A 15,633-nucleotide genomic window follows, 5' to 3' on the forward strand; every position below is an offset into this window, starting at 1 on the left:
CAAGTTCGTTAGGACGTTGGGTCTGTCGCCCACAGTTTTCTCTTGTGTGTGCTGAATCGGGTCATCGAGGGAGACTTCCCGTGCAAACAGTTTGTGTTGGAGCTGGAGGACGCAGAGGGGGAGAGAGGGTGAGAAAGAAAGGGAGCTGGGAGCGAGCGCGGGCCGAGGGTGGGCACAGTCCGAGCTACTCCAAACCCCAGTGCCAGCCGAGCCCTCCCCGGGGCCAGGCCTCAGGGAAAGGAGGATTCTCCGCTTTCCTTGGCGGTGATCCTGATCATAAAGTAATTGGGAAAGCAACGTTTTACCAGAGTTTTAAAGCCTCCTTTTGACTTCTAAAACGGTGTGTTTGGGGGAAGCTACTTGCCTAGACTGCGCAAAGGCTGGCCCAGCTTCCCCAGAACTGGGGTGATGAAAATCCCGCAGCTCTGAGCACGGCTGTTGCTGCAGCAACTACTCCAAAGAGGCTCCCTCTGGGCCGAGGGTGCCGCGGGCAGGCTGGGCACGGGAAACCCTCCCAGAAGCCCTGCCTCTCTCTCAGTGTTTCTTCCTCTCTCTGGTGGCTGGGGAGGTAGAACCCACAACGTGAGGGGGTGTTGGGACAGATTCCTGTAGAGCTCTTGCAAGGGGGCCTGGGAGGGCAACTACTTTGGAAGTTTTGATCCCTGGCTGCAACCCTCAGGAAGGAAGGAAGGGAGGGAGGGAGGGAGAGAGGGAGAAAGAGAGAGAGAGAGAGAGAGAGAAGCTGCTGCTGGGGTGGGCCTAGCTCACCTTTTGAGCGCAGACTGTTAACCCTCAGGTATTTCCTTAGAGTCTGGGCACAAACCTCACAGCATGATGTGCGGGTCTCTCCCTCCCTGGTCCTTTGTCAGCTTTTCCACTTGCTTCTACTTGAGCGAAAGTTGTACAGCTTGGTCTATGGCCTTCCTCTCTCTGCCTGGGCCCTGGGCTACTTTACAGTGACACTTTGCAGGCCAGTGAAGAACCACACTGCCCTCATCCCACGTAAAACCTTGCCTGTCATCTGTCCTGCAGACAGATGTCCAGGGGGTCCTATCCCTACATAACTAGGGGAGAGGGCTCTGGCTTCCCTGGCTTTTACTTGTATTTGGTGACACAAGGAAGTTTCTAGCTAAATAATGAATTAAAGACTAGGGTTTTGTTTCCCATTCCCCACAGAGGATGAAAGTAAACAATTTCCAGTCTCACTCGAGAGAATAGATCCTCTTCCCCAACACCCCCATCCCCACCCTAGCTCTCTTGTTCTGTGCCAAGAGGGTGAGGGGAGATGTGCCTGGAGCAGGGAAGCGACAGAGCCAGAATGAGGCTGCCGCCTTGGCCCCATCCCAGGCCACGGCTCCTGGTTTGTAGAAAGAAGGAGAAAAGGCGGTGGGGGTGGGGTAGGGTGGGGGGTTACTGGAGAGAAGCATGTGGCCTGGTTCTGAAATAGGTCCCATGCTAGACCCAGCACAGGGGTTCAGGGCAAATCCATTCAGCCAGCCCGGCCAGCCGGGCCAGCCCAGCCCAGAAAGCTCTCTAAGAAGCCCCGTGGCCTTCTTTCTGAAAGCCCATGAAAACAGGCCCAAATCAGCCCAAAACCCGCTTTGTTCAAATTATCTGAGCCTCCTGGCAAAGTTCATTTTCCTGATTTCCATCCTTGGTGTTGCCAGACAGTTGGACGGTTTCACTCTGGCTGCAGGTCCCCTTCCCATAGTCCCCTTCCCCCTACCCCAGAGATGCCCCACCCATCTCCAGGATGTGCAGCCAGGTCCCTTCCCTTTGCTAGCAGCTAAGTCCTACAGTCTACAATTCTGTTCTCTGCCTGTGGGTGAGGCCCATGCCTTCTTGTTGCCTCCCGTGGAGCAGAGAGCCTGGGCCAGGCAGTAAAGCTAGCCAGTTTCGGTTCAAACCAAGGCTGAATTCTAAAATGCCAGGAACAGTGCTAATTCTTTTTAAATTTCCTGTATCCTTTCTTATTTACTCTGCATCCATGCTGTAGTATTGGTAATTTCTGTGTACATTTGGCCAGTTATTTGCAGTAGTTGTACAGTTACCCAATCCGTATAGGGCCTACATATTTAGGATCTGAAAGAAAACAGCTAAGCCCTAAAGCCCCCAGGCTAGGAATAAGTATGACACTTAAAAAATTTGTTATTATGGAGGCCATGTGCAGAGGGGTTACAGTTACATAAGTTAGGTAAAGGTACATTTCTTTCTAGACAATGTCATTCCTTCCCTCCCTCTCTCCCAGTTTTTCCCCTCCTATCTCTACCCACATATTGTATAGTTCGTTTTCAGCATAGTGTCTGTTGAGTACCCCTGCTGCATTTTGGATTTTGTTTTTAAAGATAAAGAGACCTCCTGAGAGTGGCCCATCTTGGGAGTCACAGCTTCTTGTGCTTCTAGTCATAGCTTCTTGGCTACGGGCTGGTAAAGGCCACTTGCAAAACCTGTCTCTGGCTGGGACAATCATTGTTTCCTTGAAGGATTTCTAACACTGCAAGCGAGTGAAGTACTGGGCTTGTGTTTTCCTAATTTCCCTTAAATAAATCACAAGGCCTCAGTTGACAGGACTGTGTTTTGTGGCATTTTTGAAAACCACACATTCACTTTTTCACTATTAGAAGTGGTTGTTTTCCTTAGTTTTTCCTCTCCTCCCCCTCCCAGAACCCTTTCTCTGTCCTTTTCTCTTCTCCTCCCCAGGCTGTGAGCCAGCTTGAACCCTTTCTCCAGGACCGCCTTTGCCTCTCTTTCTCCTCTCCATATTTCTCTCTCACCTGCTTAGTCTTTTTTTTTTTGTTTGAAACCTATCTCTTCTAGTGGTGACTGAAACCCGGATGGGTGTTCATTTAGATAGGTTGCTTTTTTGTTTGTTTGTTTGTTTTTTGTTCAGTGTAAGCTTGCTGTTTTTCACCAAATCTTCTATTCTTAACAAGGGAAAGGCCTTTCTTTTACAAAGGCAGAAAAGAATCCTTTCCTTAAATCAAAAGCCTTTGTGGATTTAAAAAGTCATATATCTAGTCTTTTGGGTTTTCTTTCACATGGAGAAAATACCTTTTTCCTGATTTACCTTTACTTCTTTCCTCTTGTCTTAAGTTTCCTTTTTGACCACTCAGTATCACTGGCTGCCCTTGTGCTCTGGATTTTTCCTTTTCCCAGGTCGGTGCTCTTTTCCTCAGTGGCCCACCTGCTCTCTCCTTTGCCGCTTCCATCTCCTGAGCCCTCACTCTTGCTGTCTCAGATAGAACTGGAGAAACATTGAATATTCCGGGCCTTGTCTGTTTTGGCTCAGGTGCTGGGTATCAGACCTCCTGGAGGAGGTGGGAGGGGAGAAAGGAAGGAGGCTGGGACTGGGACAGGTAATCTTCCAACAGGAACCTTCACTCTCTCATAACAAAAGGGGGATAGTTCCCTTTTGTCTGGGGCTCCAGAGGGCTTGTCTGGGCTGCTGGCCGCCACCAGTCGCTTGTGGGGCAGGGGGAGGGGGCCCTAGGCCTGTGCTTGAAGTGGTTCTAATGGAATCTGGGCAATTCTTAGAGGGAGGAGGGAAGAAAGGAGAGAGGAAGGGCAGGAAGAGAGGGAGTCTCCATTGGTCAGGTGGGCCTGGATGGCCTCCCCTGAACAGCCCGAGGGAGAGGCTGACCAAGGGTCCTTTGCCCACTTTCAAGATTATGGCCACTGGCTAGAGAAGCAAGTTGAAGATTGCTTCCCTCTCTGTCCTCAACCCCCAGGGCCAGCAGTGTGTTTGTGTGTGTGTGTGTGGGGGGGGGGGGTGGTCTGTGGCGTTCTTGAGCGTCCCTTAGCTACTCTATTGGATCTCTGCTCTAGGACCTTTGACCCTTCCCTGGAAGTGAACCTTGCCCTTGGTCTGTCTCCCAAGGCTCTAGAGATCTTTCCCTGGAGATCCAGATTCGGCCACGTGGAGCCCACCTCTACCCTCTACTCAGCCTGTATGCAGGCCTGTGGAAAGAAGCACACCAGGATTTGACAGGCAGGAGGTTCACGTTGGCTGTTTTCTAACATTTAGTATAATCAGAATACCAAAAAGCCATTTCCTGCCAAATATAAACTCACTTTCAGCTTTTACAACTTAATTTTTTTTTTTGAAACAGGGTCTCACTTTGTAGGCCAGGCTTAACCTTGAACCTACAATCCTTATGCCTCAGCCTCCTCAGTGCTGGAATGAAAGGCCTGCAAGGCCATGCAGGCCTGGCTACAGACTCATCTTGACTTTAGAAAGCCAGATTGCTTTCTCAAGGCAGAGGGACAGAGTTCAGTACCTTGTACCCTAAGCCAACATCTTTGGCTGATTGGACCAAAGCCGGTTGGTTATTCATAGGATGTGAATTATTGAACACCTCCAGAAGAGGAAGAAGCCCGTCTGCAATGGAACCTGTCTCCTGCGCTGTCCCCTCTGACTGTGTTTCTGGAGCCTACTCCACTGGAGTTGCCAGTCAGCACAGGGTCCACGCACTGAGTGGCACCTCTGCCTTTGTTAGGCTCCAGCGAGGCCCAGGGTGGGTGTTTTGTTTGGGCACAGCCCAGGCACTTTTCCGGGAACCTTTCTGCCTCTGAACAGACGGCTGGAAGTGCAGGGTTTCATTTGGGGAGGAAAGGGGCTGAGTGAGCAGTGACCTTTTTCCTTTGCCAGCTGAAGGTTGAGCCTGGGGAGAGGGCGGCTGTAGTTGTAGGGAGGATGAAATCGGGAACCCATCTGTGTTTCTGTCCGCCTCTCTGCTCCACCTTTCATTTCCCAATCATCTCTTCCGTACTGCTTTCTAAGGCCTAAGCCGTGGCTGCCCTAGTAGCAGCGCTTACTGGAGATAGCTGCCAAGAAGATGGAGTTCCTCCTCCCCAAGGCCCATCTTTCATGTCTGCAAGCTGAAGACCCGCTCCCTAGTGGGTAGCTGCTCTGTGACTTGGTTTCCCCGAGGTGTCCTCAGGTTTCCCTCAGCTTTCTGATTCTTCCTGCCCTTCCTTGCCTCTCCTATCTCACTATGCTTTTGCACCTTGTCCTTCACTTTGGACCCTTCAGCCTCCAACGGCTGGGGGAACAGGTGAGAAGCTAATTCAGGTCAATTGGAGAGGGCAGAGCTAGGAAAAGAAGGACCGGGCAGGGGCGGGGCTGGGGAGGTGTGCGGCCTTGGTGAGCTCCTCGCTGGTGTCCAGCTTCTCCACTCCTGCATCCCCTGGGCTGGCTTGTGGTGTTTGGGACTGCTGTAGTGCTCGTCAGCCGAGTGCTGCGACAGGAGGCTATTTTAATAAACTGTTGCCGTTTTGCGAGCCGAGCTGCGTTGCGTTGGCATCCCTCGTCACCACTAATGGAGTGTGTGTGGCTGGGTGTGGGCCGAGGGAGGCTGCTGCTGCTGCTGAGCTCGCTGGGGGCTGGGAAGAGGGGAAGGGGGCCGTGGGTGTGTTTCCCCCTCCCCAGCCCTCAAACCCTGTCCTGTTGGGAGCCAGACAAGGGTAGGGGGAACCCAGGGGTGACTGTGTGGGCACTAGAGTCCCTGCTATGGAAGTGCTGCTGGTGTGGACACTACCCCCCAAGCTCGCTCTTCCTTCTGTTCCCGGTGCCGAGGGCTCAGGCTCCTGGTTGGGGAGGGTGGGGGACTTCCACCAGCCCCTGTGTGCTCCGTAAAAAAAAAAAAAAAAAAAAAGAGCCGGATCTAGAAAAAGAGAGTGCTCGGGCCTGAAAGACTGAAACCAAAACACGGAGAGAAGGCGCAGCTGCTTCCCAAAGGCCTTCTGGGGCTCCGCCCGCCCCCGAGCCAGGCCTTTATTTATTTATTTTTTTGGCTTAAAAAATATTCTGTGTCTTCCCCCATCCCAGTCTCTTCCCCCCACTCCGCCCGCCCCGCTTCAATCCCCCCAAATTTGTTGGGTGACTGCTGCCAAATGGACTAGTGGGAGCCTGGAATGAAAAATTCATAACTGCTGGACTTCACTTGTTCATTAGACGTGAACTTGTCGATTGGGCAAATTGTTTTTGGTCTCCAACTGCCGGGGGCTCTCCCTGCCCTCCTGGCTCCCCGGCTCCCCGGCTCCCTCCTCCCCTTGGACACAGCCATTGGCTGCGCTCCCTCATCTCTGCCAAATAGGTGGATCCTTCTTGCGCGCGCTAGCTCTCTCTTTCTCCCCCTCCCTCCCCCTCTCCCTCCCCCTCTTTCCCTCCCTCCCTCCCTCCTGCTCTCTCTCTCTCTGTCTCTCTCTCTCCCTCTCTCCCTCTCCCTCTCTCTCCTTCTCTCTCTCCCTCTCCTTTTTTTTTAAACTGACTTGGCACACGCAAATGGAGATGGGGATTGAGCATGAAAGGGGAGAGAGAGAGCGAGTTTGAGAGAGAGAGAAAAGGAGCAACTAACCCCCTAATCCAACCAGCATTGGTGCACGCGCGCGCGCGCGCGCACACACACACACACACACACACACACACACACACCCATTCCATCGACATCCTCCTTGGATCCTCGATCTCTCATTTCCCCCTCCCTCTCTCCCTCTCTCCCTCTCTCCTTCTCTGCGTTTGCCAGCAACGGTCTGCAGCCGGTCAGAACTCGTCTTCTTTCCCGGGGAATCTGCGAGCTCCCCCTTTTCCTCCTGTCGGGCGGAGGGAAGCAGCTCGAAGTTTACACCCCTGTGCCGTGCCACAGCCGAAAGCCTTTTTCTTCAGCTGCCGCTTTTTCCCTCCTGGTTTTTGTTTTTGTTTTTGCTGGGGGTGGGGTGGGGTGTGTGTGTGTGTGTGTGTGTGTGTGTGTGTGTGTGTGTGTGCGCGCGCGCGTGCGTGTGTGTGTGTGTGTGTGTGTGTGTGTGGTGTATGTAGAAGATGGTGGAAGGTGGGTTTCAATTTTTAAATTTTGCCTATTTTTGTTCTCTCTCTTTTCTAAACTGAAAAAGGATGCTCAGGGGGAGAGACTGAAAAAAAATTTTTTTGTTGGCTTTTGTTTACCTGGCGTGTGCGGCAACCAGCTCACTCCCCTCTCTGCTTGCTAGCCCTGACCTTTCTTTCTTTTTGCTCCTTTTCAAAAAATATTAATTTCCCCCTTCTGTGCTATGGAGTGGGGGGGGCGGCAGAGGGGGAAGGGTTTGAGAATCCACCCAAGCCCAGCCTCTATTCCCCAGAACACCAATAATAACCCCCTTTAAAACATTTACCTTCCTCCCCTGCTCCTCCCCCTCCCCCTCCCCCACCGCCCCCAACTCACAACTCTGTTCAGTTCAGAATCTCAGAATCGGGCGTTGCGCTTTGCCGGGTGCGTCAGATCAATGGTAATTATTTAATTTTTTCCAGTTTTATTTTTGTAAACAGAAAGCAATTATTTTAAACTTCAAACAAGCCAACAAGCCAAAAAAAAAAACCAACCTCATGAACCGCGTGTCCAGCCCTCTGTCACCTGAGTGGGAAAGAGGGTGAAGGGGTCTGGGGGGGAGCTGGGGAAGGGGTGGCAAGATGACCCATGGATCTCTTAACCCTCACGTGGCTGAGACAACCACTGCATTTGTGCTAACAAGAAGTGTTTTTGTTCATTATCACTGTGATTAACATTATATGCGTGCCGGTAACAAAGCTGAAAATGACATATGTAGGATTTAGGTCTGATTAAAAAATGCTGGGGTGGGTGTTCCAAGGGAATCGGGAGAAAAGAAAATGAAAACAGCCTAGGAAGAAGGGACCCAGAGCTGTTTCCTCCATCGAACGCTTGCTTGTGGATGTCATTTTCTCTTTTCTTTGGGGCAGCCAAAAATCAGCCGGTGGCGGGACAGGAGGTGAACCCCTGCATGCCCCGCGTGTGCACCCACAGGCGTCTGTGCAGATGGACGCGGTGCTGGGGTGAGCTGACCTCTCGCTCATGGCTGCAATAGAACATGGAGATGTCATGGGCGCGACAGAGATACCACCAGTGTGTGTGTGTGTGTGTGTGTGTGTGTGTGTGTGTGTGAAAGAGAGAAAGACAGAGAACGTCTGTGCGCGTGTGTGAGGGAAAGAGAGAGAGAGAGAGAGAGAGAGAGAGAGAGAGAGAGAGAGAGAAAGAGAATAGGTGTGTGGACAGGCTCCCGGTGCCTCTGTCTGGCTGCTGAGGCTGAGATGGGAGCAAGTGGCTGGAGAAGCTGGTGGTGGCTTCAAACCACACTTTTGTAGAACAATCGCAAGAGAAAATTGCTGAGGGGAGGGAGGAGGAGGAGGAGGAGGAAGAGGAGGAGGAGGAGGAAGAGGAGGAGGAGGAGGAGGAGAAGGCAGTTTTCCTAGTGCCCCCTTTTAACGCTGCTTTTCTCTTTCTCTCTTTCCCCCTCACCCCGTCTTCCCCACCTCCCTGTCCTCCCTCGCCCCGCATGCTCCCGGCTTGCCGCCTGCAGGATGAGTTCCATCCGTTCATTGAGGCCCTGCTGCCTCACGTCCGCGCCTTCTCCTACACCTGGTTCAACCTGCAGGCGCGGAAGCGCAAGTACTTCAAGAAGCATGAGAAGCGGATGTCGAAGGATGAGGAGCGCGCCGTGAAGGATGAGCTTCTGGGCGAGAAGCCTGAGATCAAGCAGAAGTGGGCATCCCGGCTGCTGGCCAAGCTGCGCAAAGATATCCGGCCTGAGTTCCGTGAGGACTTTGTGCTGACCATCACGGGCAAGAAGCCCCCCTGCTGTGTGCTCTCCAACCCTGACCAGAAGGGCAAGATCCGGCGGATTGACTGCCTGCGCCAGGCCGACAAGGTGTGGCGGCTGGACCTGGTCATGGTGATTTTGTTTAAGGGGATCCCCCTGGAAAGTACTGATGGGGAGCGGCTCTACAAGTCGCCCCAGTGCTCGAACCCCGGCCTGTGTGTCCAGCCACATCACATTGGAGTCACAATCAAAGAACTGGATCTTTATCTGGCTTACTTTGTCCACACTCCGGGTAGGTCACTCGCAACCTTTTCTCCCCATTTTTATTTTACTTGTTGGCATTTGCTCTGTTATTGTTCCTCTTATTTCTGACAGCACACCATAGACCTCACGGGTAGGCTGTTCTACCAGGGCCTGCATCTCCTTCCCTGTGCCTTTCCCCCTTTGCTCTTCTTCCTCCCTCGGCCTCCTTGGCCCTTTCTGACCTTCCTCCTTGGCTTTCCTGCTTCCATCCCATCATCTGTGGAGGGAGGATTCATCCCGTTAGAAAGGCTGCGTGTAGGTCTGAGGACAGGGCCAGGATGCCACCAGAATTACCCATAGTGGTGAGAGTTTGAGACAAGCAGCAGCAACAGCCAAATGAATCGTTTCTCTTATTTTAAGTGAGTCAGAAGCAGTACTTGGGGCCAGCAGGGGAGGAGCAGGTGCTGGTTTCACCGGGTCCCAGGAAAAGCCAAGTGCATTTGGCTCAAGCCGGGTGGGCAGCAGTTGGTGGAGAGGGCGGGCGTGTGAAACCCGGCATGGGACATGGGCTGAATAGGCAAAGAGGCAGATTTGGGGCCCGCATGCCCAGGCAGGAGCAGTTTGTCTGGGAACTGGATAGGCTGTTGGGAAGCTTGAAAATAATTTGGTTTGAGAGAGAGAGTGAGAGAGAGAGAGAGAGAGAGAGAGAGAGAGAGAGAGAGAGAGAGAGAGAGAGCACACGCACAAGCGAGATTGCTGAGCTCTCCTCTCACCTTCTTTTGGCACAAGTGGCCCCAGGAGGGATGTCCGCCCACCAGGCTACTGATCGGGCTACTGATCGGGCTGCTGACCAGTCCACTGACCAGGCACCTCTGTTGAGGGCACAGAAGCTCTCCTAGGGAGCAGGCTTGCCAGGGAGTGGCTTGCTGTGGCAGAGTCTTAAACAAACAGACAAATGGACAAGGACAAACAAACCAATCCTGCAAAATCTCTCTTCTCCCTTTTGTGTCCCAAGTACTTCCCTGGCTCCTCTTCTGTTTCCACTCAGCCTGTGTTTTGGTTCAGGCTGGGTTAGGACTCTAGCCCATGCCTTTTTTTCCCCTTCCCTTTCCCTTTTTATGATTTCTTTCCGCTTTTGTTTTCTTACAAATTGAAACAGAGATGGCTGGTTAATTTTTAGCCTCCACTCAGCTACGCCCAATTTACTGCTGCCTTTGAAACCTAAACGGGCGGCACTGTGTGATTAAGCAAGGCAGAAGTGTGTTTACATTATGCCCAACCAACTTGTAATGAGAGGGCTAGCAAACCTTCCTGTGTGCATGCGTGTTTTCCTCTCCTCCGCTCCAGCGCTTTCCCTTCTCCCTCTCTGCCATGGGAGAGAATGTGGCTTCACTTCAACTCACTCACTCACACACACACACACATACACACACGCACGTGTGCTCTGCTCTTTCCTGTGAATATGTGGCTCTGTCTTCCTTCCTGTCCATTCACAAAAAAATAAAAAAAGAAAGAAAGAAAAAGAAAAGCAACTCCTGATTGCTGTGGTTACCCCTGTTTGGGAAGTTGGGAGAAATGACTGGCTCCAGAAGAAAAACTGGTGGGGTGTAGGGGTGTGCTTTCAAGAACATGAGCTCTCTTACAGAGAGCCAGCACAGCCCTGAGTGTGTGTTGGAGAGCCCTAAGGCAGAGTAGCATTCAAGGTCTGTTTTCTTGCTCATTCTATCTTATTCTAAGAGGTGGCTTTTGTGACTGGCTGGAAGCAATGGACACTGCCCTGTGCTCTTTTACAAACTCTGTGGATCTTTCTAGGCCTGTACTGGCCCTGTGTGACTTTCAGGATCTGTCACAAAGAAGGGCAGTAACAGGTCCTTTTCTTCCTTTGTTTCTTTTTTTTTTTTTTGCCAGTCCTGGGGCTTGAACTCAGAGCCTGGGTGCTGTTCCTGAGCTTTTCATTTAAGGCTAGCTCTCTACCACCTGAGCCACAGCACCACTTCTGGACTTTTTTTTTTTTTGAGATAAAAGTCTCATGGACTTTCCTGCCCGGGCTGGCTTTGAACTGTGATCCTCAGCTCTCAGTCTCCTGAGTAGCTAGGATTACAGGCGTGAGCCACTGGCACCAGTTCTATGTTTCTTTTGGGGAAAGAAAGGAAGGAAACAAAAAGTCACCCCTCTTTTGTGTGCACACAACAGACCTGACTGCTGTGAGGTAAGACCCAGTGTGTGTGATGAAGGAGACCATTTCCTGGCTAGCCTCCTGGGCTGACCAGGCAGGTGTCGGGGGAAGTAAGCCCCCCCCCCCAGCTAATGAGATCATTTGTCCAGGAATATGAGTGAATTCATTTCCCATCGCCTGTCCATGGCCGAGGATACCTCTGGCCAGGCTAAAGTTGAGTAGGGAATCTGAGGACGTGTTTTTGGTCATTCAGGCTCTAGTGTTGAGATAGTGTCAGGGAATGTCAGATTTTTCTTACTGGCATGGCTAGAATTTGAGTGTGCCTCTCTGAAGTAAGTGTAGGGGTAGTGGTACAGCTGGGCCACCTATGGGCCTCCTGGCTTGTCATTCCTTGGAGTTGGGTGGCTGGTCTTTGGGTGGCACAAAGTGACATGTCTTTCTCCATGAGCCACCTGGTATGTTAGGAAACACCTTGTCCTTAGCTGAGCCACAAAATGGTGTTGGCATTCTGGCAACACCCCGTCTAAGCCTGTGTCCCCCAGGCACACTTAACAGAGCCAGCAGTGTAGTTCAGTTTGGGCCAGGGCCAGGTCCCCACTCAGGTGAAAGCTCCCTTAAAACCTGATGAGTGGCGGAGGAGCCCGTCTGGGCTGAACCTGAACTGGTGATGCTGGTTTTGACATCAGTCAGCCTGACCTGCTGGGGAGTGGGGAGATGTGACTTCACCACGGTGCCACTGTCACACTGGGCCCTCATGAGCCCTGCCTTGTGATACCCCAGAAAATGCACTTGAGAGGAAACAAGGGACGTAAGGGTAGCACATACACGAGAATGTTCAGCCCAAGAGCCTACCAGAGAGCTGCTTTCTGCAGGGGTCTCTCTTTGTAGCATCTGTCCGCACAGGGGAGGTTGAAGCAGGTGCTGGTGATGTTCTTTCATCCAAAAGGAGTGTCTTGGAGCAGGGTGAGGGGCAAGAGACCTCTGCTTAAAGAGGGCCGGCAGAGCATGGTCAGAAAGCCGAGCTAGACTATCTCCAAAATGCTTGCATCAGCTCTCTCAAGGGGGGATTGGTGCCACTAGCTCATCCCTGATTCCTAGGCCCTCAGTCTTGGCAAAGAAGGAAAACCAGAATGTTTTGGATAATACTAAAATGGCTGGCAGAATGGAACTGCCAGCTTCTCTCCGTCAAGTCCTTCCAGTGGGCCGCTGTGGAAGCGGTCTGAGTTTTCAGGAGGCGGCCTTTTCCTTTATCCAGGCTCCTTCATCAGGAGCTTCAGATGTCACTGGAGACCCCTCCTGCCCCCTCACGGTCACCAGTGCCAGCAGCCACTGGAGTCAGAATCAGGGCCAGCTCTGGGCTTTTAGAAGGACATCCAGGTCAGAGCCGTCATCTCTACAGAGAAGGACTATTGAAAAACTGAATCTAGCACTGTTATTGCACCCAAGAAAAACTCAGTGATTTCCCTCCCTCCCTTCTCCCCTTCCTTACTTTCTCTCTCCCACTTTCTTTCATGCTGTACCGGAGTTTGAACTCAGGACCTTGAGCTGATAATAGGCTTTCTTGAGGCCTGTATGCCTCCTGTCTAGTGTGTAGATAAAGGGTTTTGAGGACCTTATCTGGCTTTTAAACCTTGCTATCTATCTCAGCCTCCTGAGCCACGGGTGCCTGGCTTTCTTCACTATTGTGTATAACTAGTTCATGTTCTTGTCTTCCCAACAAGCATCACGATTTCGTTCTAGTTTGTCTGAATTGGGACCTATCTAAAGCTGATCATGAATTGCTATGGTTGTTCCATTTCTAAGTGGTCATTGTCTTTTTTTTTTTTTTTGCCAGTGATGGGGCTTGAACTCAGGGCTTACGCGCTGTCCCCGAGCACTTTCACTCAAGGGTAGCACTCTAGCACTTTGAGCCACAACACCACTTCCAGTTTTCTGGTGATAGGTTGGAGATAAGAGTCTCAAGGGCTTTTCTGGGTGGGCTGGCTTTGAACGATCCTCATATCTCAGCCTCCTGAGTAGCTAGGATGACAAGTGTGAGTCACTGGTACCCAGCTACACCGTTGTTTTTATAGTCCTCTTTCCTCTCCCCCTGGTCTTGATTTCTTTTCTGGCAGTTTTTTATATTGTTGACAGAACCGAGTCATTTGTCGTGTCTGGTTTCCCGTGCAGCCTCTGTAGGCGGTGCTGCCCTGGGTGGGTCAGTGGCTTCTCTAGCAGGACCTTGGCCTGCCACCTCCCTCTGTTCCTGGCCTCACCTGTGGCAGGAGACGAGTTACCCATCTCAGTAAGTTCACGGAGTGTGTTTCGAGCTTCCCACTCAACACAGCACTCAGCATGAATCCATTCCTTATCCGTGATCTTCTCAAGGATGGAAAGAATCACTGCGCCATGTCTTCCCAGCTTAGGGGTAGCCAGTGTCCCCCAAGCCATTGCTTGTCTGAGGGCTCTGGTTTGATGTATGGGAGGGGCCTCTGGTAGCTTGAACAACCCTGCCACTCTTTACCATGGCATCCATGCCCTCCTATCTCAAGGCACAGAAATAAATGCCACTGGTCTGTGTCTTGGAGGCAGCGCCATCTGGTGCTAGGGCTGGCAAAGACCACAGGGCCTAGGAACTCACTTAGAACAGTAACAAAATATATGGATTGTCTTTTAACCCAGCAGAGGGTCCCCCTTAGAGTATCGACACGTAATGTCACCATGGTGCAGTCAGCTTTGGTGGCTGTAACATCCTTGTGTGTTGTCTAGGTTAAGGAAGACTTCGAGCAGTGGAGCCAGCTCATAGGTCAAACACTGGCACACTGCAGACCAGCAGTGGATGGCAGTGGCTATGGTTAGTATGGTTAGGATTTGCCAGCACATCTCCCTTCCCCTCTACTTGTTGATCTGCTTTCTGACTTAAGGAAGAGCCCGTGTTTCTCTGTAACACTGCAGCCTTTCACCCAAAGGCAAATCAATGCCTCCTTCCACATCTCTAGTCCCACCTGCCTCTGCTTTGACATAGTTCCTAGTGTCCCTGCCATCCTTACCACCCTCTGAGGCCCAACTGGTTTGTCCTAAACCCTCTTGTGTGTGTGTGTGTGTGTGTGTGTGCGTGTGTGCGTGCACACACACGCGCATTTGTGTGCATGCACACATGCATGTGTATAGAGGAAGAGTCCCAAGGGCTTTTCCAGCTTTTAAACCTTGTTCTCCCTATGTCAACCTGCTGGACTTAGCTACTGGGTTTTGAATCCAGGGCCTGGGCACTGTCCCTTAGCTTTTTCATTCAGGGCTGGTACTCTACTACTTGATCTACAACTCAGCTTCCAGCTTTTTGGTGGTTAACTGGAGATAAGGGTCTCACCGACTTTGCTGCCTGGGCTGACTTTGAACCTCGATCCTCAAGTCTCAGCCTCCTGAGTAGCTAGGATTACAGGCCACCAGAGTCTGATTTGTCCTATTTCCTCTTACACTGGAGTATTTAGAATTGAACTCAGAAACTCCAGGCATGGGGCTGGGAAGGTGGCTCAGTGGTAGAGCGCTTGCCTTGCATGCATGAGGCCCTGCGTTCGATTCCTCAGCACCACATAAGCAAAAAGAAAAAAGCCGGAAGTTGCTCTGTGTCTCCAGTAGTAGAGCGCTAGCCTTGAGCTGAAGAGCTGAGGGACAGTGCCCAGGCCCAGAGTTCAGGTCCCATGACCGGACCCCCCAAAAAAAGAAACTCCAGGCATGGTCCGATCCCGGCCAATCAGGACAACACCATAGTTTTCTGGGCCTTCCTGCAACATCATGTGCTGGGCTTGTTCCCGATTACTAGGAACTGTAGCATAGTAACAGCTAGCGTAATAAATCAAGCACAGTGCCTACATGCAGGGCCTTTGCTCTGGATTGTCTCTGTCTCTGTCTGTCTCTCTTTTAGCAAGAATTTATTTAGTATAACAGAATAAAGTAGAGAGAAGCATGGGAGGAAAGTGAGAAACATTTCCTGCTCCCCATGTAGGAAATGGGAGTAAAAGACTCCCTTCTGTGTCTTTTAATGGGACTTGGGGTGCTTACTTGTGTTTGGCATGGGAGGATAATGGGGCTCAGGCCAGCCTCTTTTGGGGTATCCCTGATCTAAAGCTTGAGCTTGTTCTCAGACCATCTGTTCCCATGCCCTTTGTCCATAGCCCTGTCCACCTATCCAGTCAGCATTGCTGCTGCCTCCAGAGCACAGGGATCAGTGGTGGCTGAGTTTGAAGTTGAGGCATAGGAGAAAGAAAACCAGCCCTGTTTGAGTTTCAGCCATCAGCATGGACTGTGAGCAAGCCAGAATGGGCTGGACAGCCAAGCCCATAATTACAGGCATGGCGACCAGCTGCGTTCCCATCGCCAACCCAGAGGAAATGGACCACTCTGCAGCAAGAGGGCCCGGGGGCCATACACACAGAGGGACTTCCTGAGGACTTGGTTTACTTTTTGGCATTGCCAAAGGATGGAAGAATTTCCTTTATCCGTGAAATGCTTGCTGGGAGCAAGATCCCTGCCCAGGAGTTTGTAGATCTCCAAGAATGAATCTCTCTTGTATGGTAAATGCCTGGGTACACCTTCTAGAAAGCTCCAACGTGTAGACATGAGCCTACAGTGATCTATGCTGAAGGAAGGCA

At 51.6% G+C, this 15,633-nt stretch overlaps 1 protein-coding gene across 4 annotated transcripts in view; it reads left to right on the plus strand.

Annotated features, from left to right (window-relative positions):
• Nucleotides 1-15,633, plus strand: part of Nfix (nuclear factor I X) — a 93,381-nt gene that overhangs the window by 21,412 nt on the left and 56,336 nt on the right. For all 4 annotated transcript variants that reach the window (XM_042670596.1, XM_042670598.1, XM_042670597.1 and 1 more), the window contains exon 2: nt 8,347-8,878. In XM_042670596.1, the coding sequence (XP_042526530.1) occupies nt 8,347-8,878 (532 nt within the window). The remainder of the gene's footprint in view (nt 1-8,346; nt 8,879-15,633) is intronic.

Source organism: Dipodomys spectabilis, unplaced genomic scaffold, assembly GCF_019054845.1.
Source record: "Dipodomys spectabilis isolate Male_0828 unplaced genomic scaffold, ASM1905484v1 ptg000573l, whole genome shotgun sequence".
In the NCBI taxonomy this organism is placed as follows: Eukaryota; Metazoa; Chordata; class Mammalia; order Rodentia; family Heteromyidae; genus Dipodomys; species Dipodomys spectabilis.